Genomic DNA, 25,039 nt, shown 5'->3' on the forward strand with positions numbered 1-25,039 from the left:
ACTCACTCACTCACTAAACATATTATATTACTACATAAACATATTTTTCATCTCGTTCATTTAACCGCTGACACATCGCTTGTTTCCTTGAAATATTCATTTATCTTGACAAAATATATACAAAACTGAAAACGAAACTAAACACTGGCAGGTTGATGTACTATAAATTAAGGAAATTGGTTACACTAAACCGTCAAGTTAACAAAAGCCCGACAAAACCCTTTACATATTCATAAGAACGCTATGCCAAGAGCAGAGTCGAAAGTACGATTCCGACTACATCATGGGCGTGTGTTTATGAACCACAGTCACATAGTGATGATGTCACGTGTTCGCGAAAAGGTGAGACCTGGCGACCTCGAAACACAAATATATGTGCTTTGTTGTTGTTGTTGTTGTTGTTGTTGTTTACGCCTCACTCCAGCAAGACTCCGGGGGTCGTTCATAATCGAGTTTGTACCAGACAATCCAGTGATTGACATTATGAACATCGTAAGTCAACCTAGAGTCTTTAAGCCGCCTAAAACACTATTGACAGGTCGAACGTGGAAGAGACACTCTGTAGTGCAATACGCCTGGGTCCTATATTCTTACCCAGAATTGCTTACGGGTGTGTACATGTGCTACTTATGTTTGCCATAACTTGCTTCAAATACCAAAGTGGCGGTGTTGATGGTATTTGTTGTGGTCGCGGTGGTAAATGATGATGATGATGATGATGATGATGATGATGATACACTGTATACTCCCCAGGGAGCTGAGAATAAAAATCGAGTATACACAGATCCACTGACCGGGATAATAATGTTGCGCTTTGAGTGAGTGAGTGAGTGAGAGAGTGAGTAGTTTTACGACGCTTCGAGCAATATTCCAGCAATATCACGGAGGGGAGACCAGAAATGGGCTTCACACATTGTACCCATTTTTGGAAATAGAAACAGGGCCTTCGGCGTGACGAGCGAACGCTTTATCAACAAGGCTACCCAAACGCCCCTGGCTCCGTTGGCAGTGAAATCGTCGGGCAAAAATGTCCGAATTAACAAATCATCGGTGCAGGGAGTTTGGGCCGGAATAACGAAGTTTCATTGTAGCAGGGCGGTCGGGTAGCCTAGTGGTTAAAGCGTTAGCTCGTCACGCAGAAGACCCAGGTTCGATTCCCGACATGGGTACAATGTGTGAAGCCAATTTCTGGTGTCCCCCGTAGTGATATTGCTGGAATATTGCTATAAGCGGCGTAAAACCATACTCACTCGCTCATTAGAGCATTAAATGATGTTTACATACTCCGAGTGAACTTTTGTTTACATTTATGGCTTTCCGAACAAAGCGTCATTTAAAACACAAAGCCGACCTAACAGATGTGCCCCTGTACATGCATGTGATAACAAATATCAAATGACAAACCGATACTTTAAACTCAGGTGCACAAGTTCCGTTCGATATCCCGCATTTGTTGACAAAATATTAATCAATTTGAGCCTGTCAGCGTTTAATAACACTAGTACTTATCAATATGTAATGCGATGAACAGATGCAATATACATCATATGAACGCATGCACTGGAACGGTCACTGGCCATGTTTGACTGAACAAGCACTATATATACGTGTATATACTGAACCAAAAGGTTAGGGATCATTAATATATTTTTTAATATTTTCATCAAAGTTTGTGCTCAGCCTTCACTGCAACAATATCCCCACAAATATTCATGACCCCCAACTTTGTTCAGTATACAACGAGATAAAAACAAGCTCATTAAAATCAGATCTTATTTCTCGCTAACGCTAAATACAGTGGTCCCACTGACTGTTTTAGGGGAGTCCACTTGGCCTGGCTTCCCCCGACTCTTCTCTCCCCTAAGCCTATTCTTATCATTTAGTTCACGTCCCATAGCCTTGCTCCAAGGCTGTATACTGAATGATAAGTCCATGGATATATAGTAATTCTCTCCATATAGTAGGCAAGTCAATAAAAGCGGACAGTACAAGGGCGTCAGTCTCTTATAGGGACAACTCGTTCTTATTAGTTATATAATCTTGGAAATTATGATTAAAATTAATAATTTTTGCCTTAGAGACTTGGACAAGTTTTAAGGTCCATTGTCGTAGACCATCCGTTTCCATCCCCAAACAGCAAATATTTAAGAACTGACTTCATTATTTTTTGCGTTCATGGAGGTACACACGTAAAAAGCAGTCTGTGTGTAAATTCGCGTGTGTGCCTACCTCATTTCACATTTAGGCCTCCATAAACGGGAAAGAAACATGTATTGAAATCAATATAGCTGCAATATTGCGGCTTTAAACAAGAAATAAGACTATTTAAGGTATCCATACTGTTCAACATTCATTTCCCAAACGATGATATTATTTGAATGTATTTGTTGCAACCAATCTACAAAAGATGTTACTGTAGAGCGATCTGAGCATACATACACTGTATACTCCCCAGGGAGAATATCGAGTATACACAGACCGGGGTAATAATGTGCCGCTTTCAGTGAGTGAGTACGGTTTTACGCCGCTTTTAGCAATATTCCTGCAATATCACGGCGGGGGACACCAGCAATTGGTTTCACACATTTTACCCATGTCGGGAATCGAACCCGGGTCTTCGCCTTGACGAGCGAACTCATAACCTCGGGGTCACCCCACCGCCCGTGTAGCACCTGTTTTAGGATGTGGATATGTTATTTATCTATGTAGCGCCTAATATCCAGACCTCCTCCGTGGTCGAGTGGTAGAGCGTCCACGAAAGGTCGGGGGTTCGATCCCCGTCTGCGTCATACCAAAAAACGCTAAACGATGGCACCTGTTGTTATCCGGTCTGGCGCTCGGCATTGAGGAACTAAAACAAGGACTGGTCGGCTCGGAGTCACACTGTGTTTCAGTGGGGTATTCATGTTAAACTGCGGCATGGTATCTCAGTGGGCTAGCACTATAAAATCGACATTAGTCCGCACCAGTACAAACAGCCACACACACACACACACACACGTGCATGCACGTCTTTACATAAGTGCAATAATCTTGAACGCGACGTTAAACCCAATTTCACCTCACCTCACCTATTATCTATATAACTGTTCAGTAGCGCTTGTACTTAGTTATGTACAGTTTTGATAAGGATAAGCATTATCGAAATCTACACCATATGCTTCTAACATACGTCATGAAAACAAAATGCACAAATAAGCTGCATTAAATCCAACCTCACAACTATACCGCACTCCTCAAGGGCGCGGGCTAATGCAATCTATCAGACGTGGCATATATAACTCAGTACGAGCGGGCCAACAAACCAAATAGACCTCAGGTAAGGCTGTCTGTTGTTGCCCTACTTAACGCTGAATACTACCTGTCGTGAATGTCAAATATGTGTCCACAGACAGGACTCGAGCAGTGATCGCGGGCTGGACAGGCATCGGATTCATTTACATGTGGATGGACGGGTGGTGACATTCTGACGGGATAGAGTTTTCTAACTGTTGCTGCTGGGCCTCACGATGTCAAATATGGATGGAGAAAGGTAAGATGGGCGACAAGGGAGGGTGGGGTCATTGGTTCATTAATGACGTGGCTTGGGGGTAGACTGAAACTGGGTAGCATTTCGACGTTTCAATTTACTGTCTGGCAGTTCTTTAGGTGTATGTTGTAGCTTTTACAATAGACATGTTGGTGTTTGCGGAATATATACATACATACACCCTCTATGCTTGGTTGGTTGGTTGGTTGGTTTGTTGTTTAACGCTGCACTCAGCAATATTCCAGCTATATGACGGCGGTCTGTAAATAATCGAGTCTGGACCAGACAATCCAGTGATTAATATCATGAGCAACGATCCACGCAATTGGGATCGATTTCATGCATCAACTAAGTCAGCGAGCCTGACCACCCGATCCCGTTAGTCGCCTTTTACGACAAGCATAGTCACCTTTTACGGCAAGCATGTCACCCTCTATGCATTGATAGTTGTTATATAATATGCAGTGATATATATATATATAATCCGTACACGTTGGTGAACCTCGTAAAATAGTCCCGATTAACATATTATTGATATTAATTATTCGGTTTTGGAATAGTGTCCTTTTGTTTGTCCATGTATGGAATCTGCCAAAACTATGTGTCCAGATTGCGGGATATCCGGACTAACAAGGGTTCACTGCATCATAAAAAAAACTTTCCGCTATTGCTGATTTACACGTTGAAACTTATGTACATGTATGTATTCTTGTATCTCGATTGACTTGTATAATATGATTTTAAAGTCTGTTCCAAAAACGTTTGAGCATAGCAGCTCAAATATGATTCTTAGCTTGATTTCATTTGAATTTAGTGTCATTGCATAAACCATTATTAGCTGAGCTTAGTAATCCGAACAGTGGCTAAAGTCGCATGCATTAACATGCATTAAAACCATACGTCGAAAAGTTATATAAATGTTTTATTACGACGTGTGTCGAAGCAGCCGGAAATGTACCAGGATCCGCTGATCGGTGGTTCGAATCCCAGATTCAAACTGATGACACATGTCAGCATCTGGTAGTGATAGTGGGTTTCCCAAAAGAAGGAATTAAACATTTATGAGTAAGTGAGTGAGTTGGGTTTAACGACGCTTTTAACAGTATTCCAGTTGTATCACGGCGTGTCAGCTTAATGTGGGAGGAAAGCCCGAAGTGATGCAGGTCTCAGACGTTTACCACTTCGGTGAAACCCACGAGCACGGGTATGGTGCTGACAAACCTAGAAACATAATCAGGGCGAACCGGGATTCGAACCCACAATCATAGGTTTCTGGCGTGCCCAAGGGACGTAATAAGAATAGGCTAAGGAGAGAGGAGATTCGGGGAAGCCAGGCCATGTGGACTCCCCTAAAACAGTCAGTGTGACTCTGTGTTTCTATCAGTTTCATTAAAATGAAGTCTTACTTCTCGCTACCACTGTATTTAGCGTTAGCGAGAAATAGGATCTGATTCTAATGAGCTTGTTTTTATCTCGTTGTATACTGAACAAAGTTGGGGGTCATGAATATGTGTGGGGATATTGTTGCAGTGAAGGCTGAGCACAAAATTTGATGAAAATAATTTTTAAAATATTAATGATCCCTAACTGTTTTTGTTCAGTATATACATGTATATATAGTGCTTGTTCAGTCAAACATCTCTCTATATTATTTCCTGCTGTAATCATAAAAATGCTCCCGCCACGATGAACCTACACGTTACATCCTCTTGAGATCGTGCCATTAGATCGTGACATTAACGCGTGACACACACCGGATACACAGATGTCGCACTGTGCTTAAAACAGTCTCACCACAAACACAGCAATCACAGTCACGAGGAAAGTCACAACGTTCGTGTCATATATTATATGATCATCGCAGGATGTTATATTCTTAAATACATATTTTTGATATCCTAACGACTATATGACTATATTTGACAAAATCCTCCCTGTTGCCGTGATGGTGCTGAAATACTGCTAAACGCGGAAAAAAACTAGTATATACATATATAGATATATATATAGATATAGATATATATATAGATATATATATATATATATATATATATATATATATATATATATATATATATATATATTCAATACCCCCTCACTCCCGTGAAGATCCGGGGTAGAATAGGTCCTCAGCAACCCATGCTTGCTTTAAAAGGCGACTATGCTTTTCGTAAGAACGGGATCGGGTGGTCAAGCTCGCTGACTTGGTTGATGCATGTCATTGTATTCCGATCGCGTGGGTCGATGCTCATGATGTCGACCACTGGATTGTCTGGTCCCGGCCCGATTATTTAGAGACCGCCGTCATATAGCTGGAATATATGGCTGAGTGCTGCGTTAAACAAACAAACAAACAAACAAACAAACAACCCCCCTCACTCGAAACAATCATCCCATGTGTACGTGCTCTGTAAAGACAAAAAGTGATTGTTGATTTATTCTTCGTAAATGCCCACGAACATATCTATTTGCCAAATATAAGGCCATCATTTTTCTATGCTGAAATGTTTTAACAGACAAATTTCCTTAGGAATATTATATTCTTTAGGCTTGTTTGCGAGATTGTTTGATATCAAATATGTGTCTGTTTATATAAGGGGCCACGGGTGGCCCTGTCGTCTAAGACGCTGCGATTCGCTGTGCAGAGTTGCGTCCCTTGGGCACGCCAGAAACCTATGATTGTGGGTTTAATCCCGGTTCGCCCCGATTATGTTTCTAGGTTTGTCAGCACCAAAACCGTGTTCGTGGGTTTCAACGAAGTGGTAAACGTCTGAGACCTGCATCACTTCGTTCTTATCCTCCCACATTAAGCTGACACGCCGCGATATAACTGGAATTCTGTTAACCAATCTCACTTACTCACTGTTTTTACAATTCTTACAATAATTTTTACAATCAGTGAGATTCGCTAATGCAGTCCACGCAGAACGACCTTAGTACTAAGGCAGACTTATGATCACTGCATAAAAAAGATCGACTTGTGCAATCAGTGAGTAGGCAAATAAAAAATAATACATTATTAAAATCACTGTGTCATGCCAACAGTATCCATGTTGGAACGAGGCAGTCCCCCAGTTCACGCAGAACGACCTTAGTACTAAGGCCGACTTACGATCACTGCATAACTAAGATCGATTTGTGCAATTAGTGAGTAGGCAATTAAAAAAAAATACATGAATGATTATTAAAATTACTGTGCCTTGCCAACACGTATCCATGTTGGAACCATGCAGTCCCCCAGCAATCAAAGGGAGGTAACTGTGTTGTAAAGCCTCGTTCGGGCATGGAAGTTCTACGGCCTTGACCTCTCAACAATATTTACGGTCATCGGGCGGGAAAGAGGCATTTTGCACGTTTACTGTCACACTTTTCGACACGTTAAAGCAAATTTAGGTGAGTTTTTTATATTGTATTCTTGAACGACAATACATTATTATCCTATTTAATTCCCAGAGGCTGCAGGTTGCATTGTATGCAGGTGCAATAGGTGTTACAAAGATTTCTTGCCACTGTTATGATCCACTCATTCAGACTGCGAAGTAAGCCGCACCGTACGACCGGGCACAAGTGGTTGTTTGTTTACATGTCAAATAAATACTTCTTTCTATTGAATTAATCGAAGGCGATGTAACTACTTCTCATCAGCCTTTTAATCTGGTGCTTATGACAAGCTCTGCATTTCTTGATGCGGAGAGATCTATTTTTAGATCAAGCTAATTATCCTGCCGCAGCTGACTTTACAAAATATTATTTTGAGACAAGGGGATAGGGGTGTATCGCAGATTCGTTATCACGAACAGCAGAGCTGGATTAATCTGTTTGATTGGAATGGCTGCTTATTATTTTGATTTAGGTAAATTACTGCCCTTTCATCATATTTTAGCACCTCGTGAACCAGTAGGACCCTAGGCCTACTGTATTTGTTTACATAATAATTACATGCAGGGATATCATAGTTCGTTATCAAACAACCCAGAAAATGTGTATTCACATCAGATAATTCATTTCCTACACTCCCACTCTCTGAAAGTATAAATTCTATCTAGAAATTGTTGTCATTTAGTGAAGACATGTCATGCATTTAATTAGGCCTACTGTAACTCCTGTCTTTTTCCTGTTGTTATTTCCTCGTGATAAGTATCTTATGATGAATATACAAATGGTTGAAACTGTTTCTAGTCTTCCTTGTACATGCCTAACTGCATTCATCCTCTAGACAGCTGGCCATTGAAAGAAACAGTACATAATTTGAGTATGTGAGTGAGTATGTATGATTAGGCCTATATAATTCAAGAAGTCGACAAGCTATCGCATAGTTTACATCATGTCATGGTATCAAGAGCCAGGTAATCTCTAATCCTGCTAAAGACTAAAGAATCAAAGTTCGGGCCGCCATGTTTTAAATGGAGGTAACTATATTCTAAAGGCTGCACAGTATTTCAGTAAACCGTGAAACAATAACAAGGTTTTACACGACACAGAAATGTGTGTCCAGTACGTACATATGCATAGAATGAATGCAAGGGACGCATAGTAATGTTCATTGTACATGTTGTGCCAAATTCTTGACAAGAAATATAAAGGTTCTGTAATGAAAATAATGATCAGATTTAAACCTACAGTACACTACATCATTTCATTACTTTAAAAGACCCTCATCATGCTTGTAAAGATCCCTTGAAAGTATTGTGAATCCATTTTGTAAGTCACGCCAAAACCATTCAATAATATGTATTTCGATACAATTTCCATGGGTCAATGTGCTGGGAAAATACAAAAGTTAGTGTTTTTCCTCAGGGTTTTTCAGTACTGACAAAAATTAAAATCTTCCTGGTATAGGTGATCTCAATCAAATAATATTTATCATAAGACAGTGATAGATACGAACAGTTTTAGTCCACTTGTCCTTATAATGGTAGTATTTATAAAAGAAAACCCAGAAAAAGGGAAAATTTCTAATTGTCTGGTTTGGTTTTGGTTTGTTGTTTTATGCCGCACTCAGCAATATTCCAGCTGTATGACGGCGGTCTGTAAATAATCGAGTCTCGACCAGACAATCCAGTGATTGATATCATGAGCATCGACCCACTCATTTGGGATACAACAACATGCTTCAACCAAGTCACTCTCACCATACAACACGGTACAACTTATTGTAATCTGGATAATCAGCTTGTTTCAGGATTGTTATCAGGGTTGCTGTTGAGGACATTTATATTATTAGAACGACATTGACCACAGCTGAATAGCCTGATCCTGGAAATAGAAACTTGTGCAATGTTGATGGTTGTTTCAGTGCCGACACAGAACCCACGATGACTGGGCGTGTTATCATAGTGACTGGGGCCAACTCCGGGATTGGGTTTGAGGCCGCCAAGTACTTGTGTGATGGGGGAAACGAGGTGATACTGGCCTGTAGAAATGAAGAAAAGGGGAAAGCAGCCGTGGGAAAGATTCTCAAAGCTAACCCCAATGCTCTGGCTAGCTTCATGCAGGTAAGACAATGTTATGCAGAGCTCCAGATAAGCTTTTGCTGTTGTGGGTATTTTACCCATGCATTTTAAAATCATTGGGTATCAGTAATTCTATCTGGGTATTCAAATTTCTGTTACCCACTAGATTTTACACATGTGGGTATTTAAGTTAAATATTTAAAACCACTATTCATCTAGTCCCTGCAAACTGGTGTCGTGTGGGTTCGAGAGCTTTATAGGACTCAAAAATACCGCGATACTTCCACAAGAAAGTGTGATGGCAAATGATCATGATGTAACTGTCATCGTGGAGTTTGGCAAGGTTGACGGAATGTCCGTATATAATTTCAAAATAATTTGCTGATTTGCTAATCGAATACGCAGGGTTACTTCACAATATTTTGATGATGTGCACAAGTTTTAATTTTTGTAGTGTATCTGTAATGTTCGTTGCGTGTTTGATACGCTTGAATTTTATTTCACTGCATATTTCTGCATATCTGATGCATATTTTACGCAGATACGCAGCTTATCTGAAGCACTGGTTATGGTCAGAACAACTAGAATCTTCTGTCTTGTATTCGGTGGCCGAAAGATCAAAATTATACTATCAATTTTTTGTAAATTCTGCAACCAGATTTTGATAATTCTGCAAAATGTTAATTTTGGTGAATTTCATAGTTTTGCACCTGTTTGACTTTTGGAAGGCTTTTTTGTGATAAACTTATCCATGGCGTGAATAGCTTATTGAAGTGAATCTTGAGATTACTAGTGAAAACATAGACATTGTCTTGTGGTAAGCAATAATACAAAAATGAACCTAATATCTGTTTTACATGTTAAAAACCAGCTTAACCAGCTTTAACCATGTTAAAATTCTGCAGTCTATTTGACGAATTCTGCAGCAGATAACTGCAAAATTCTGCATGAGTTCTGCATAAAGTGTGATTTTCTGCAAGATGGGTACATTTTTGCACTGACCAGGACCACGGAATCATGGAATACAGTTGGGACTTATAGGGGACCCCTAAATGTTAAACTTTTTAATTTCGAACCCTGGAAATGCTACGTCAGTCTAGTTGCAGAATCAGGGTCTGACATGACAGGTTCTTTCTTAGAGTCCGGTCTCTTTATTAGTGGGGGTAGGGTGTTAAATGAAATGGTCCCTTGTTGACAAAGTGTGGCATGCTTTGCTTAGTTTTACTGGTATCAGTGATAATATTGCACACGTTCAGAGAAAATCAGAGTTGGAATACCGTGAGTGTTTTGCAGTTGGATCTGGCCGAGCTGTCCTCTGTGCGGCAGTTTGCGGAAGAGTTCCACCAATCAGGACGCAAGCTCCATGGCCTTGTCAACAATGCTGGCATCTACTTGTGGGCTAAGGACAACAAGCGACACTTCACAAAGGACAACTTTGAACTTGCCATGGGAACAAACCACTTGGGTACGAACATCTTATGAATTAATTGACTCTTGCCTGGGATTTATCTAGACCTTCTGAGAGGCTGATATTTGGCCGTAGTCTGTCTCTTAAGAATAATTTGACATGCCTTCTCTTACAAATACCGTTGATTACAGTTTGATTTGTTTGTTGTTGTTTAGTATATATTTTGGTCTGTTTGTTGTTTAACGCCACACTTAGCAATATTTCAGCTATATGACGGCAGTCTGTATATAATCAAGTATGGACCGGACAGTCGAGTGATCAATATCATGAGCATCGATCCACGCAATTGGGATCGATGACATGCATCAACCAAGTCAGCGAGCCTGACCACCCGATCCCGTTAATCTCCTCTTGCCACAAGAATAGTCGCCTTTTACGGCAAGCATGGGTTGCTGAAGACCTACTCCACCCCGGATCTTCGCGGGTCTGATTAGTAAATAAGAAATCAAACAGATCAACAGACCATTCCAGCGGTAGAAACTAACAGTTTTACTCTACTAGTCCTTATAATGATAACATATAACAAAACCCTCAAAAACAGCCAATCTCTACTAGTCCTTATGATACCTTAGCTATTGGACAGTTTGGCTAGGACAACAGGACTAATGCCAGTTTCTAACGCTGCATTCTTGTCGCCACTTTTTGTCAAAGTTGCTTGTTTCTTTCACCCCTAAGTGTTCCGTTATTGCCCTGAATGCAATGTTAAAAAACTATGTTCAAAGGCCTCTGAAATGTTACCTGCCTTGCCTGACAGGGATCCTGGATAAATCCCTGCTTGTGTATTCTGCTTAACTAGAAAGTATGTTACACCTGTGTTGATTCCCAGTTAGGTACATGTGTCCCACAAACTATACTTGTTGCAGGAAGCGACAAGTGACATGGTGGATCATGTGGTCAGACATTGTGGCATGGTTATTGTGTGTCATCCAGTTTGATTGCGTGGCATGTTGCTCATCACGTCAATCACTGGGTTGTCTGGTCCACACTGGTTTAAATTACAGGCCGTTGCCATATAGCTGGAATATTGCTGAGTGGGGCGTTAAACAATTTTTACAGCCAATGGATTTGTCACATGAACAGAGCTCAGATATGCTGCGTATTTGTGTCAGATATTTCAGATAAGTCACAATCCCGGGTAGAATAGGTCCTCAGCAGCCCATGCTTGTCTTAAAAGGCGACTATACTTGTCGTAAGAGGCGACTAACGGGATCGGGTGGTCAGGTTCGCCGAATTTATTGATGCATGTCATTGTATCCAAATTGCGCGGATCCAGCTGGGGTCCATGCAGGTAGCAAAAGTACTGTAAGTCCCCATGGTCTCCAGTATTGTGATCTACCTTCAGTTGTTAAAGATCAATAGCCTATTTTTATTATCCCCCGCCGCGCGAAAGCGCGAAGCGGGGGATATAGTATTCACGACCGTCCGTACGTCTGTACGTCCGTCCGTACGTCCCACCTGTTTGTTGCCGCGATATCTCAAGAACTAAACACTGGATTGTCTACATATTTGGAACTATGGTGTATATACAGACTCCGCAGACACCAGTCGGTTTTGGTGACCTTGACCCCATTTTCAAGGTCACAGCAGGCATATCTGCTTTTGGAGTTGGAAAACGGTGTTGCCGCGATATCTCAAGAACTAAACACTGGATTGTCTTCATATTTGGAACTATGGTGTATATACAGACTCCGCAGACACCAGTCGGTTTTGGTGACCTTGATCCCATTTTCAAGGTCACAGCAGACAAATCTGCTTTTAGAGTTGGAAAACGGTGTTGCCGCGATATCTCAAGAACTAAACACTGGATTGTCTTCATATTTGGAACTATGGTGTATATACAGACTCCGCAGACACCAGTCGGTTTTGGTGACCTTGATCCCATTTTCAAGGTCACAGCAGACAAATCTGCTTTTAGAGTTGGAAAACGGTTTTGCCGCGATATCTCAAGAACTAAACACTGGATTGTCTTCATATTTGGAACTATGGTGTATATGCAGACTCCGCAGACACCATTCGGTTTTGGTGACCTTGATCCCATTTTCAAGGTCACAGCAGGCAAATCTGCTTTTGGAGTTGGAAAAAGGTGTTGCCGCGATATCTCAAGAACTAAACACTGGATTGTCTTCATATTTGGAACTATGGTGTATATACAGACACCGCAGACACCAGTCGGTTTTGGTGACCTTGACCCTATTGTCAAGGTCACAGCAGGCAAATCTGCTTTTGGAGTTAGAAAACGGTGTTGCCGCGATATCTCAAGAACTAATCGCTGGATTGTCTTCATATTTGGAACTATGGTGTATATACAGACACCGCATACACCTGTCAGATTTGGTGACCTTGACCCCATTTTCAAGGTCACAGCAGGCAAATCTGTTTTTGGAGTTGGAAAACGGTGTTGCCACAATATCTCAAGAACTAAACACTGGATTGTCTTCATATTTGGTACTATGGTGTACAGGCGGGGGATATTTCGTCACTCTGTGACAAATACTTGTTATATATTGTTATGTATTGTAATATCCATTTTATGATTCCATACTAGTTTTAAATATTTCTCTGTGATAAGTATAGTTATTGTACTGCCCATCGTTGGCAGGTTTTTTATACGTTTTAAAGTATGTATAATCTTTAACCTTTAATAGTCACGATATGGCTGAAATATTGCCGATGTGACTTAAAAACTTAACTCACTCACTCACCCCAATTGCGCGGACCAATGCTCATGATATCAATCACTGGATTGTCTGGTCCAGACTTGATTATTTACAGACCACTGTCATATAGCTGGAATATTGCTGAGTGCGGAGTTAAACGACAAACAACAAACAAACGACAAAGGAAAGAATGCATTAAAGAGCTACGTCATGCTTATTGTTAATTTGAACTGCATATCGCTGTTGTGTGTTTGTGCGACATGTTACACACACTTGGGGCAGCACACGAACAGATTAGAAGTCACCTGAAACAGCATTTAACAATTTATTGAAATGCTTACTCATTGGTGTAAAAATACCCAATAGAGTGGACCCAAGGGAGTACCCTAAGAAAACCATCTTCCTCAGGCAAGGGGGGTTACTGACAATAAAAGTCCAGTTACCACCCTTGACGAAATCAGAATTACCAGGCTCGATCGTAGCGCCACCAGTGGCTATAATGAGTTATGTCCCTTCTATGTCCCTCCTATTGACCAATCAGATTCCATCCCTCATATCACTTGCATTTGCTTCAAACAAAATGGCGGGGCCCACTCAAGACGACCTGATCGATAAGCAAGATCTATATTGTAATAAAACAGGGTTTACCCCGCGAAGTTCATCAAATGACATGAGCAGCTTGATTAAACAACATGAAAAGATTTGCAAAATATCTGTTGACGGCCATTTGAAATTGTTTGTGAACCGGATGTCTAGTTCGTTTTGCTATTTTGATTCTACTATTTATGGACTCGTTAGCCCCGCCAAAAAGTAACTCAGGAATTCCAGCCTCGTTCGGCAAGGGTAGAAACTGGACTTTTATAGTCAGAAAACTATCAATACCCAATGTGAATGATACTTGTAAGCAAATACTCAGTCACAATGTCACAATGTTGTTCCATGACTGCAGCCTTGCGGGATTCCTGCAACATTAAAATGACGCAATTAAAATACAACAACGCGTCCGGCTGGGCGCACTAAGCTTTTCACCTTCACTTACCTCAATGTAGTTTTAATCCGAAAGGTTGTGTATTATAAGTAAACATTGCAGTCAAACATCAGCATGTTTTTTAAACCAAATGTGTCCGCAATGTTTGAGATTACTATAGTGATATTTTTGACCAATAGTAGGCAAGCTTACAATTAACAACAGCAGGAATGCACTGAATATTATTTTCCGACCAATCAGATTTATTGTTTCTAAATAGATAGTGTCATAGCCGGCAGTGACAAGCATGGTGTCTGCTAAACCGAAGAAGTGACAAATGCGCATGGAAACATTTTTTGTGTCGTCGTTGGGTACAAAACAAAAGAATGATGACTCGAGACATAAATTATTAATGATAATGTGCGTTGTTTCAAGTCGCATAGTGTAATTCGTTATTTGAAGCTGCATACAGATTAATCAAATAGACATTAAAACATTTAAAATATTGCAGTTTATACCATATTTTATTGAATTAAGACCATAAAATTAAAGGACAGTACATAGCATTTAAAAATCATCATCAATTTTGCTTCATTAGGTATGAGGCCCTCCAAAATTTTAGAAGGCCCCCTTAATTGACCCCGTGGGGCACGGGTGGCCCAGTCGTCTAAGGCGCCACAATTCCCTGTGCAGAGTTGTGTCCCTTGGGCACGCCAGAAACCTATGATTGTGGGTTCGAATCCCGGTTCGCCCCGATTATGTTTCTAGGTTTGTCAGCACCATACCCGTGCTCGAGGGTTTCACCAAAGTGGTAAACGTCTGAGACCTGCATCACTTCGGGCTTTCCTCCCACATTAAGCTGACACGCCGTGATATAACTGGAATAATGTTAAAAGTGGCGTTAATGCAAACTCACTCACTCACTTAATTGACACCAGGGGCCCCTAAGGACCCTTGGTTGATGGAGGCTAGGAACAACACTGCAATGATGACTCGAAACATATCTGGAACACTGCATGAGACATTCTCTCCTGGGGAAGTGGGGACCAAGATTTATCAGTCCCAGATGAATTCTGCAGTACAATTACCCAAAAATCTGCAGCTAAACTTACATAATTCAGAGGTAAAAACAACCATTCCCCCCTCACAAGTTCATACCAACTCGGGGCGGTCGGGTAGCCTAGTGGTTAAAGCGTTCGATCGTCACGCCGAAGACCCGGGTTCGATTCCCGACATGGGTACAATGTGTGAAGCCCATTTCTGGCGTCCCCTGCCATGATATTGCTGGAATATTGCTAAAAGCGGCGTAAAACCATACTCACTCACTCACTCATACCAACTCATATGCATAATGTCACTGATATTTATTTATGGTTATATGTAGTCATAACACTAAAAGAACTTTTGGAGTGAAATGTTCCAGATTTTGTGTTATTGTAGGATCCAGATTTTGTTTGTTTGTATCGCATGTTAAATGTTTGGGCATCACTTGAGTGCAAAATGTTGAAGAAAAGCTTGGAAATAAGAATATTAGTCTACTTGTTGATTGAAAAAAGGGGCAATTCTGTGATTTTTCTGCATTTCTGCAGTAACTTACATGTTTTACCTTTTACAGTGCTATAGGTGTAATGTCAGGTAAGTATGAAAACACTGCATTTAATCAGAAATGCTCATGTTTTACCTTACCTGACGCTACACCTATGCGCTGTGTAACGTCGGGTAAGAATAAAAACATTGCATTTAATCAGAAATGCTCATTTTCAGCAAATCCTTCACAATCGCAGAATCACATAATTCGCCTTGAACTACTTCGTCGTCGAGGAATATTTCAATTCATGTGATTGGTGTTGTGTTTCAGGTCACTTCCTGTTGACGAACCTGCTGCTGGACGACCTGAAGAAGACAGGCAGCGACACGGGAGACTCCAGGATCGTCGTGGTGTCATCAATGCTGCATGATGGGAACTTCCGCAATAAGAGTCAGTAATCAAACAATATTTGAGAGTGACATGTTTGTCATTAGATTGTGTTACGTACAAGGTCTCCAAACGGGTGTAGGAAATCAGGGCCTGGCTGCCCGACTCGTTACATGAGATCGCTGGACAAACAAACAAAATCAGGTGCAGTTGTCCGTGGACAACTGTAGTCTGTTTTGATAAGAATGTCATGAATAGCTTTCCAAAACTGTAATCAAGTCAGACCAATCCAACTGACAGTAGTGTTTTCAGGGGTAGACTTGACAACAATTTTATATATAGCCAGCATGGCTTGGTCCTTTTAAAAGTTACTGGCCCTTCTCCAAACTTTTTGGTTTGTCGTTTAACGCCGCACTCAGCAATATTCAAGCTATATGACGGCGGTCTGTAAATAATCAAGTCTGGACCAGACAATCCAGTGATTTATATCATGAGCATCGATCGGCGCAATTGGGATCGATGACATGCATCAACCAGGTCAACGAGCCTGACCACCCGATCCCGTTAGTCGCCTTTTACAAGCATTGTCACCTTTTACGGCAAGCATGGGTTGCTGAAGACCTATTCTTCCCCGGAATCTTCACGGGTAACTGCCCTACAACTAAATGGTGGAGTCCGCGAAGTGGCTGAACCTGAGGCCGTGTAGTCGCCTAGCGGGTCTCTGAAAAGTTTAGAACTCCTCACCCCTGAAACGCCTTTTCCTGCACTCTGAGTGCCTCAATCGGTTGTGATTCATGAGCAAATAGAGATGTTGTTGTACACAACATGACAAAGTGTTGGTTGTCATTCTACCGAGATGATCCATATACAGTGATCCTTAGCTACAACGCTACCTTTGAGGTACAAATAGTTGATGAGCATTATAGACGATCAGCAGTTAAACCGAGGTGGAATCGTAGGGGGTAGATGACCAACAAAACAGTATAGATAAACATTATTAAATGAAATTTTGAATAAAATTAATAAAATATGTTACAAACAAAAGTCCAAATAAACAATGAATACCTTTTTATAATCAGATAGTATAATAATGGGATTAAATTGCGTACTTCAGTTCGGATTTGTTGACTGGTATTTCCGGTGTTACGTGATTGTGGTGATCAGCTGTTAATGTCTCTTGAGATGGGGAAAACATCGCGTCATTGGAAACCTTGAGTTTATTAAAAATGCAAGTAAATTTTGGGAGTCATGCTTTACCGTGCACTCTAACCGAGTTAGCGCTATATTGAAGAGCGCAATAGCGAGGGAACACTGTATATCTTTCTTTGAGTTAATCATTCACAAGACCTCATCATCCCTGAATATTTTCTCATCCAAATTACATGATTCATGAGTTATGTCCTATTAACAAAACTCAACATACATTGAGAAGGGGTGAAATTTTGACTAGCCAGATGGGCCATTTACGTTATTTTCGGCAACCCCTTTGCAATTTTAACTGGCCACGGGCCAACGGGCCAGCAGTTAAATCAACCCCAGGTGTTTAAGTTACTTCCTGGTTCTCATTTTGATCATGCTTTCAGCCATGGTTGTGGTTTTCTTGATCATAGTATCCAATTGTTCGACACATTGTAAAAAGCCACGGCAGGTTGCATTTGTTACTCAGATTACAGCCTAGCAATTGACAAGTGCGTTGTTTGTGTTAAGAATAGCCACAAATACCAAAACTGATTCATCAACGTCAAAAGGTAAAATCACAGGCAGTGAAAGACAGAGTATGAGAAGAAACGTTTGATCGATAATCGGGACGAGTTGACTTGTCTACGAAAAAGTGAATTTTTACTTTTTAGTTGTCTTTGGGACAAGTTCACATTTTGATATTTCAACACCCTGCCAATTCTTGTTAAGAATATGATACTAAACACATCAAGTCTTTGCGGTGAAGGGTTGTGTTCCTTAAGGAGCTCATAATATGATTGTCGAAGGAGGCGACTAACAGTATCGGGTGGTCAGGCTCACTGACTTGGTTGATGCATGTACTCGTATCCCAATTGCGTAGATTGATGTTGATGATGTTGGTCACTGGATTACCTGGTCCAGGACTTGATTCTTTGTGGCAATGGATTGAAAGTATTATATAACTGGAATAATGTTCACAGCGGCGTCACACCAAACTCACTCACTCTGCAAGCCCAGAAACCAAACAGTCTGACCTAATATTCAGATCAGCCTAAACACATGAACATACCGACCCGTGAAGATCTGGGGTAGAATAGGTCCTCAGCAACCCATGCTTGCTGTAAAAGGCGACTATGCTTGTTGCAAGAGGCGACTAACGGGATCTGGTGGTCAGGCTCACTGACTTGGTTGATGCATGTACTCGTATCCCAATTGCGTAGATTGATGTTCATGATGTCGGTCACTGGATTACCTGGTCCAGCACTTGATTCTATATGGCAATGGATTGATAGTATTGTTGACACACTAACATTCCAAAGGGAACATCTAATCACGATGGCTGCACTGTTGCACACTTGTGAACTATGACAACAGCTGTGAAATCTTATAGTTTGATGTTCGAATGTGGTTACTTGCAGATCTTCCTGGCCTCGACATTGAAGATTTGTTCATTGGCGCGGCAGGGAAATACAGTGCTAACCTGGCATACAAGAACTCCAAGCTGGCCAACCTGCTGTTTACCTACGAGCTGACCAAGAAGCTGGATGGCACCGGCGTCACTGTCAATGCTCTGTGTCCTGGTATGTTCATGTTTGTTTGTTTGTTTGTTTGTTTAACACCGCACTCAGCAATATTCCAGCTTTATGATGGCGGTCTGGGAGGAAAGCCTGAAGTGATGCAGGTCTCAGACGTTACCTCTTTGGTGAAACCCATGAGCACGGTATGGTGCCTACAAACCTAGAAACATAATCGGGGCGAACCGGGATTCAAAGGTTTCTGGCGTGCCCAAGTGACGCAACTCTGCACAGTGAATAGTGGCACCTTAGACGACAGGGCCACCTGTGACCCCCTTGGCCTACAGAAATTTTGTTAAAATGAAGGGTTGGCAGATTTCGGGAGAAATGAAAAAAGCTCATTTCTTGGGTTATTTTTCGGTGTTCTCTCATTGTTTTCCAAATATATCACCGTGATTTGTGCAGTTTTCTTTTAGCCAGTTTTGCAGCCAAATGTATTGAATGCACTTTCTTTTATGATGAACATTGAACATGTAAGTTTGCATTTGGTGGAGGAAAAAATGGCATTACAGATTTCTTTTTTTTCTTCACTTGAATGTGAATGTTTGAATGATTGGCCAACAATAATTTGACAATCTAGTGTTTGATTGACATTTAGAAAACATATCACTTTTATAGATAACGTCTTAAGTGTTTGTTACCACGTTTCGTTCACCTGATGAAGGAGCATGTAAGCCTGATATGTTGTCATCGACAAGAAAGAAGGTATTATCCATGTCATGTCTTTAACACTTTGAAACAAACATGACAAAGTGGAAGGTGGATATATGAATGGGTGCTTCCGTGCTTCGTCTTTCTGTCCTTCCGTCCGTCACGTTTTGTTTCCGGAGCAGAACTCAAAAACCATGAGATATCTTAGCCAATCTTGGCACATAGATAGGTCTAGTGACGAACTGGTACGTTTTGATAGTTTGCGATTTTTAAGAAATTATTTTTCGACTTTCCATGGCAACAACTTTGACTTTGAATGAAAATGGCGGTTGTGCTGCTTTCAGCAGCAGATCCTGAAAACCGTTCAATAATACTTTACCAACTTGCCACATAGATAGGTCTAGAGGTAGACTGATGCCTTTTGACTGTTTGGAATTTAAAAAAAATATATTTTCGAGTTTCCATAGCAATGACTTCTACTTAGACTAAAAATGTCAGTAGTGCTTGTTTCCGGAGCAGATCTTGAAAACCGTACAATATTTCTTGCCTTGCACACCACTGGACATGTCATGTTGGCGGGGGATATGGGTATTTCATGCTTGTTTTGTTTTGTGCCCACAATGAGTGACTATCGTGTGCCTCCATCAGGTTCGATCATCTTCATGGCCCCGGTCTCATTGATAATTTGTTGTTTTCTTCCTACAGGGTTTATCCCCTCAACTGACCTGGGGCGGCATGCATCGGCCCCAATGAGGTTCTTCACACGCTATGTCCTTGACGGCATCTTGCGTTTCACCAAGGTCACTCGATCGACAGCCCAGGGTGCAAAGGCCATTGTTGAACTTGCTACATCAGAAAAATTGAAAGGTCAGAATTTCATCTTTCAGTGTCTAATTAATACACAGAACAGTTCCCCTGAACTTTCCTTCACTCAATACATCAGTACTAAATTCAGATATTTCTCACTCACTACGCTAAATTCTATTTACCCCTACAATTTCATTATAATTATTTGTATGTTGTTCAAAGCTTCTCTTAGTAGTTTTGGGATCGGTGGGGTAGCTTAGTGGTTAAAGCATTTGCTCATCACACTGTAAGCCCGGGTTCGATTCCCCACATTGTACGAAGCCCATTCTAGTGTCCCCCACTGATACAAGGGCTGGTCAAAAAAGTTCTAAGCCTGACTAACTTTCAACTATGGGCCATAACAAAGTGAAGTAGTAAATGTAGTACATTGTTTGAGTAGTTCATTGCAAGTGTGTTTGGTCTGTTGACAATGGTTGAGGCCGTTTGTGTATTAGTGACAGCCAGTTGAACGTGGTAGGGGTCCAACATGTCCAAATGGACACAGAAATGGAAAAGAACAAGTACCAAGCAGTCATCCAGTTTTTGACTTCAGAGAAAAGTACTCCCGAAAAAATTCATGACAGCATGTCACAAGTGTATGGGGATAAGTGCCCTAGCCATTCCATTGTTAGCTCATCAGGTCCTAAGGACCAAGGTGAGCTTATGCCATACCGTGGCGTCCGTCCGTCGTCCGTACGTCAACAATTTATTCAAACGACTTCTTCTGAACCACTAATTGGAAATGAACGAAATTTGACTGGAAGCATCCCTAGGTGGTGAGGATTCAAAATTGTATAAATGGAGGGGCTGACCCCGAAGGGGCTGAGGGGCGGGGCCAAATAGGGGCGGGGCCAAATAGGGGTAATTTGGCTATATTGCTTTAAACGAGATATCAACCCTATTTGGTTGGAAGCATCCTAGGTACCTTGACCATAACAAACTGATATTATCCCCAACCTATAAGAAACAGATACATTGTATACATTTGTTTGTTATGAAGAGAACAATACCTTTAATATGATTTATCCTGAATCATAACATGGGAGTGGTTCAGATCTTTATTCTACATTTGTATCTAGAGATGCTGACAGATTTGCCATCCACCCATTTTAAATGCTGACAAAGTCAAAATTACGAAATATTTGCAGTATTTTGTACACGCACAATGCAAATGTATATTTGTCATGATTGCGTCAATATCCAGGTGAGCGATACAGGCCCTATCAGCCTCTTGTTAAACATTGGGCAGCTATGTTTAAGGCTTGGAGAACACGCCTTAATGACGTCCCTCAACTTCCATCAATGAAAATGCAATCAAGGAGATAGAAAAACTTATCCTGTCAGATAGACGTATTACCTCAAAGTTGCCGTAAATGGGTTTTCAGGGTGGTTTCAGAAAACTCTTCCTAACTGGAATTGAAAAGCTTCATTATTGATATGGGAAGTGTATTGAAATCAAGGGAGATTATGTTGAAAATACAATTAAAAACACTTTCACAATTGTTGGTTTTGTTTGTAAGGCTTAGAACATTTTGATCAGCCCTCATACATGATGAAGGAATATAAGTGTTATGTTTATGATATTGTCAGCTGATTTTTGTATTTTCTATTATTTTCAGGTGTGAGTGGCAAGTTTTACCGTGATCATGCTGAAGCTGAATCATCGGCCGAATCAAAGAATGAAGAACTGGCCCAGAAGCTGTGGGAAGTGAGTGGTGGCTACTGCCACATGGAGGGGTACGAACCTCTTGACGCACCAGCGCCACCTGTTGAGGAACCTGCTGCTGCTGCAACTCCGGCTAAAAACAAGGAAAAGGAAGAGGAAAAGAAGGAAGAGGCTGAGGTCAAACCTGAAGGTGAAGGCCAGGTTGAGATTAAAGTTGAAGGTGAAGGTCAGGCTGAAGCAGCAGCTGAGGTTGCTGTAACAGCTGTGGAGGAAGTGAAAGAAGAGAAGAAGGATGAGGAGAAGAAAGAGGAGAAGGAAGAAGAGAAGGAAGAAGAGAAGAAAGAGGAGGGGACAAGCAAAGCGACAACAGAGGAAGAAGTTGTCAATGTCATTGAAGCCGAACCTGAAACTAAAGGTAAGGTCTGAAATGAGAGCAGTGCTCAAAATTAAGTGAAACAGACAAGAAGGCCGGCTGTAGTTTAAGGGTTTTTATCACTTGAACTCAAACATAGATGAATCTTTAAATGGCATTTTCGTAAAAGGCGACTAACGTGAACGGGTGGTCAGGCTCGCTGACTTGGTTGATGCACGTCATCAGTCCCATTTGCGTGGGTCGATGCTCATAATATCAATCACTGGATTGTCTGATCCAGACTCGATTATTTACAGACCGCCGTCATATAGCTGGAATATTGCTGAGTGCGGCGTTAAACAACAAACCAAAAAAAAAACCTAATGCTGACACCTGAGATATACATGATATAGGGGTCCCTGGACTCAACTTCTAAGGGAGAGAACGTCAAGGACCCCAGGGCCCTTTCATTTTCAAAGCTGGATAGTCGTACGTGAAAACGATTTTGATCTTTTGAGGAATGTATTTTTGTCCCCCGCCCCCGTGAAAGCGCGGAGCGGGGGACATAGTATTCATGACCGTCCGTACGTCCCACCTGTTTGTTGCCGCGATATCTCAAGAACTAAACACTGGATTGTCTTCATATTTGGAACTATGGTGTATATACAGATTCTGCAGACACCAGTCGGTTTTGGTGACCTTGACCCCATTTTCAAGGTCACAGCAGGCAAATCTGCTTTTGGAGTTGGAAAACGGTGTTGCCGCAATATCTCAAGAACTAAACACTGGATTGTCTTCATATTTGGTACTATGGTGTATATATACAGACTCCGCAGACACCAGTCGATTTTGGTGACCTTAACTTAATTTTCAAGGTAACAGTAGGGAAATCTGTTATTTGATTTGCAGGAATTTGGGTAATTATTTCTAATGGTACGACAAATAGTTCCATGGAGGTATCTAACACAGAAATAATATTATTCAACTGGAATAAAATATTTGGAAAAAAAACACATATCGCATAAGGCGGCGGGGGACATTTCGTCACTTTGTGAAAATACTTGTTTAAAATTGGGTTTACCTGCAATCTCATTCAAATCAGATATAAGTTTCGCTGCCGCTAAACAAAGATCTGAGGACATACCATTGCGGGTCACATGAGAACGACCTTTATCCGACCAATCAAAGCATCACTCACCAGATCATGAAAGTGACAGTTGGAATGTGTTTTCTGATCATGCAACCTCGAAGATGTTAACACAGGGTATTCCGAACAACAGTTACGGCCTGTATGACTGATTCCCTCAAGTGACTCTCGCATCCGTAGGATAAACATTTGAACGGAAGAGGCGTTGCACAGTATGTGGGAAGCACTGTTATACAATCTCAACCGTATATTAGACATTCCGGAATGTTCGTTTATTCAGTTTTCAAAATTTTAATCAAGAACTCTGTAAACATATTTTTCAAGCGTAGTCTGAAATGGAAGTCGCCAGGTTGAAACGAGTGATGTAAAGCTCGTGAAAGCTGCTATCTAATTGGCTGATGTTGACTTCTTCTTTGTCGTTTCAGTGGTCGGTCAAAGTTCGCGAAAGGACGTTCTGACGTGACCCGTAATGGGATGTCCTCAGATCTCTGTTTAGCGGCAGTGAGAACTTAGATCTGATTTTAATGAGATTGGGTGTTCCTGATTATCTGGGCTTAGAAGTAGATAAATAAATAAGCCTGACACCTTTTTATTGCAGGAAAGGATCTGGATGTTGATGTTGATGTGGAGAAGAAGGTGGAGACGATTGTTGCCTCTGATACTGCTGTGGCCGCTCAGTAAAGATGGACAGTGCTCAGCTTGACCAAGTGTTCTGGTGACAGGAACCTCTCCCGTCTTGCCCTGTTATAATGCTTTTCTATGTTAGGGAAACTTAATGAGCAATGTAATAATAAGCATCAGTTCATGAACACCATTGTATCTGATAGTTTTTCATGTGAAATGCCACTCAATACATTACTTCTCTGTGTTTGAAAGTAAGGGGGTTCTTGTCATGGCCCGTATGTTAAGAGAGGAATATTTTGGAGGTCCTCAAATGAGGATACTATGCCTGAAAGACCACGTTCTCCATTTTTATCTCTGCTTCTTTTCATCACTTTAATAATTATAACTTTACAACTTTTGTCTTGGAGAGCAAATTGTTATGCACAGGTGACATGAGACTATGACCAATGAGATCTTATGGTTTCAATTCACGTGTTAAAATATCCATTACTCATTTATACAAGGTCTTTGATTGGTTGTTTTCTTAAAACACCCTCAAGTCATATTATCGATCAATCTTTGTGTGTGCAGAGAGGGAATATATTGCATGTCGACTGAAAGACTTCGTAACTCGAACATGGTATTCTTGTTGACCCCACTGATTACTCTGATTACAAAGCTAAGGATATTCAATATGAATAGTGAATCACAGATACTGTGGTTTTGATCTACCATATCTTGCCATGTGTTCAGTACTGGTTTGTAAACATGTTTACAGAAACACTGTTAATCAAGGGTATCATTCTCTGAAATTATCAGGATTAACGAATCATGAGTACGTAGTAATTAGGCCTGGGACGAATCCAAATTTACTACCCGGGTATCCACTGTAGGTCCCCCAAGAAATAGGTACAAAATGTCCGATTGGGATTTTTTTACCATAGTCCTGGCAAAACGTATTTAGATACATGTATTAAACATGTTTGGTCATGCATACACTGAAGTTGACTGAAGTTATAACTTTATTCAAAA

At 41.0% G+C, this 25,039-nt stretch overlaps 1 protein-coding gene across 3 annotated transcripts; it reads left to right on the forward strand.

Annotated features, from left to right (window-relative positions):
- The first annotated feature begins 3,292 nt into the window (after positions 1 to 3,292).
- Positions 3,293 to 25,039, forward strand: LOC124115877 (retinol dehydrogenase 12-like). 3 transcript variants are annotated; one of them, XM_046477033.2, is made up of 9 exons: positions 3,303 to 3,319; positions 3,392 to 3,532; positions 8,826 to 9,024; positions 10,276 to 10,447; positions 15,933 to 16,052; positions 18,587 to 18,748; positions 20,099 to 20,260; positions 21,859 to 22,320; positions 24,003 to 25,039. In XM_046477033.2, the coding sequence occupies exons 2-9, from the start codon at positions 3,510 to 3,512 to the stop codon at positions 24,083 to 24,085; spliced, it is 1,383 nt and encodes a 460-aa protein (XP_046332989.2). In that variant the 5' UTR covers positions 3,303 to 3,319; positions 3,392 to 3,509; the 3' UTR covers positions 24,086 to 25,039. The 3 variants fall into 3 exon arrangements, with proteins under 3 accessions (XP_046332988.2, XP_046332989.2, XP_046332990.2); XM_046477032.2 differs by having other exon boundaries at positions 3,293 to 3,532; XM_046477034.2 differs by lacking the exons at positions 3,303 to 3,319; positions 3,392 to 3,532 and adding an exon at positions 6,784 to 6,922.

The sequence above is a fragment of the Haliotis rufescens genome, unplaced genomic scaffold (genome assembly GCF_023055435.1).
Source record: "Haliotis rufescens isolate VD_foot unplaced genomic scaffold, xgHalRufe1.0.p SCAF_10, whole genome shotgun sequence".
Lineage (NCBI taxonomy): Eukaryota > Metazoa > Mollusca > Gastropoda > Lepetellida > Haliotidae > Haliotis > Haliotis rufescens.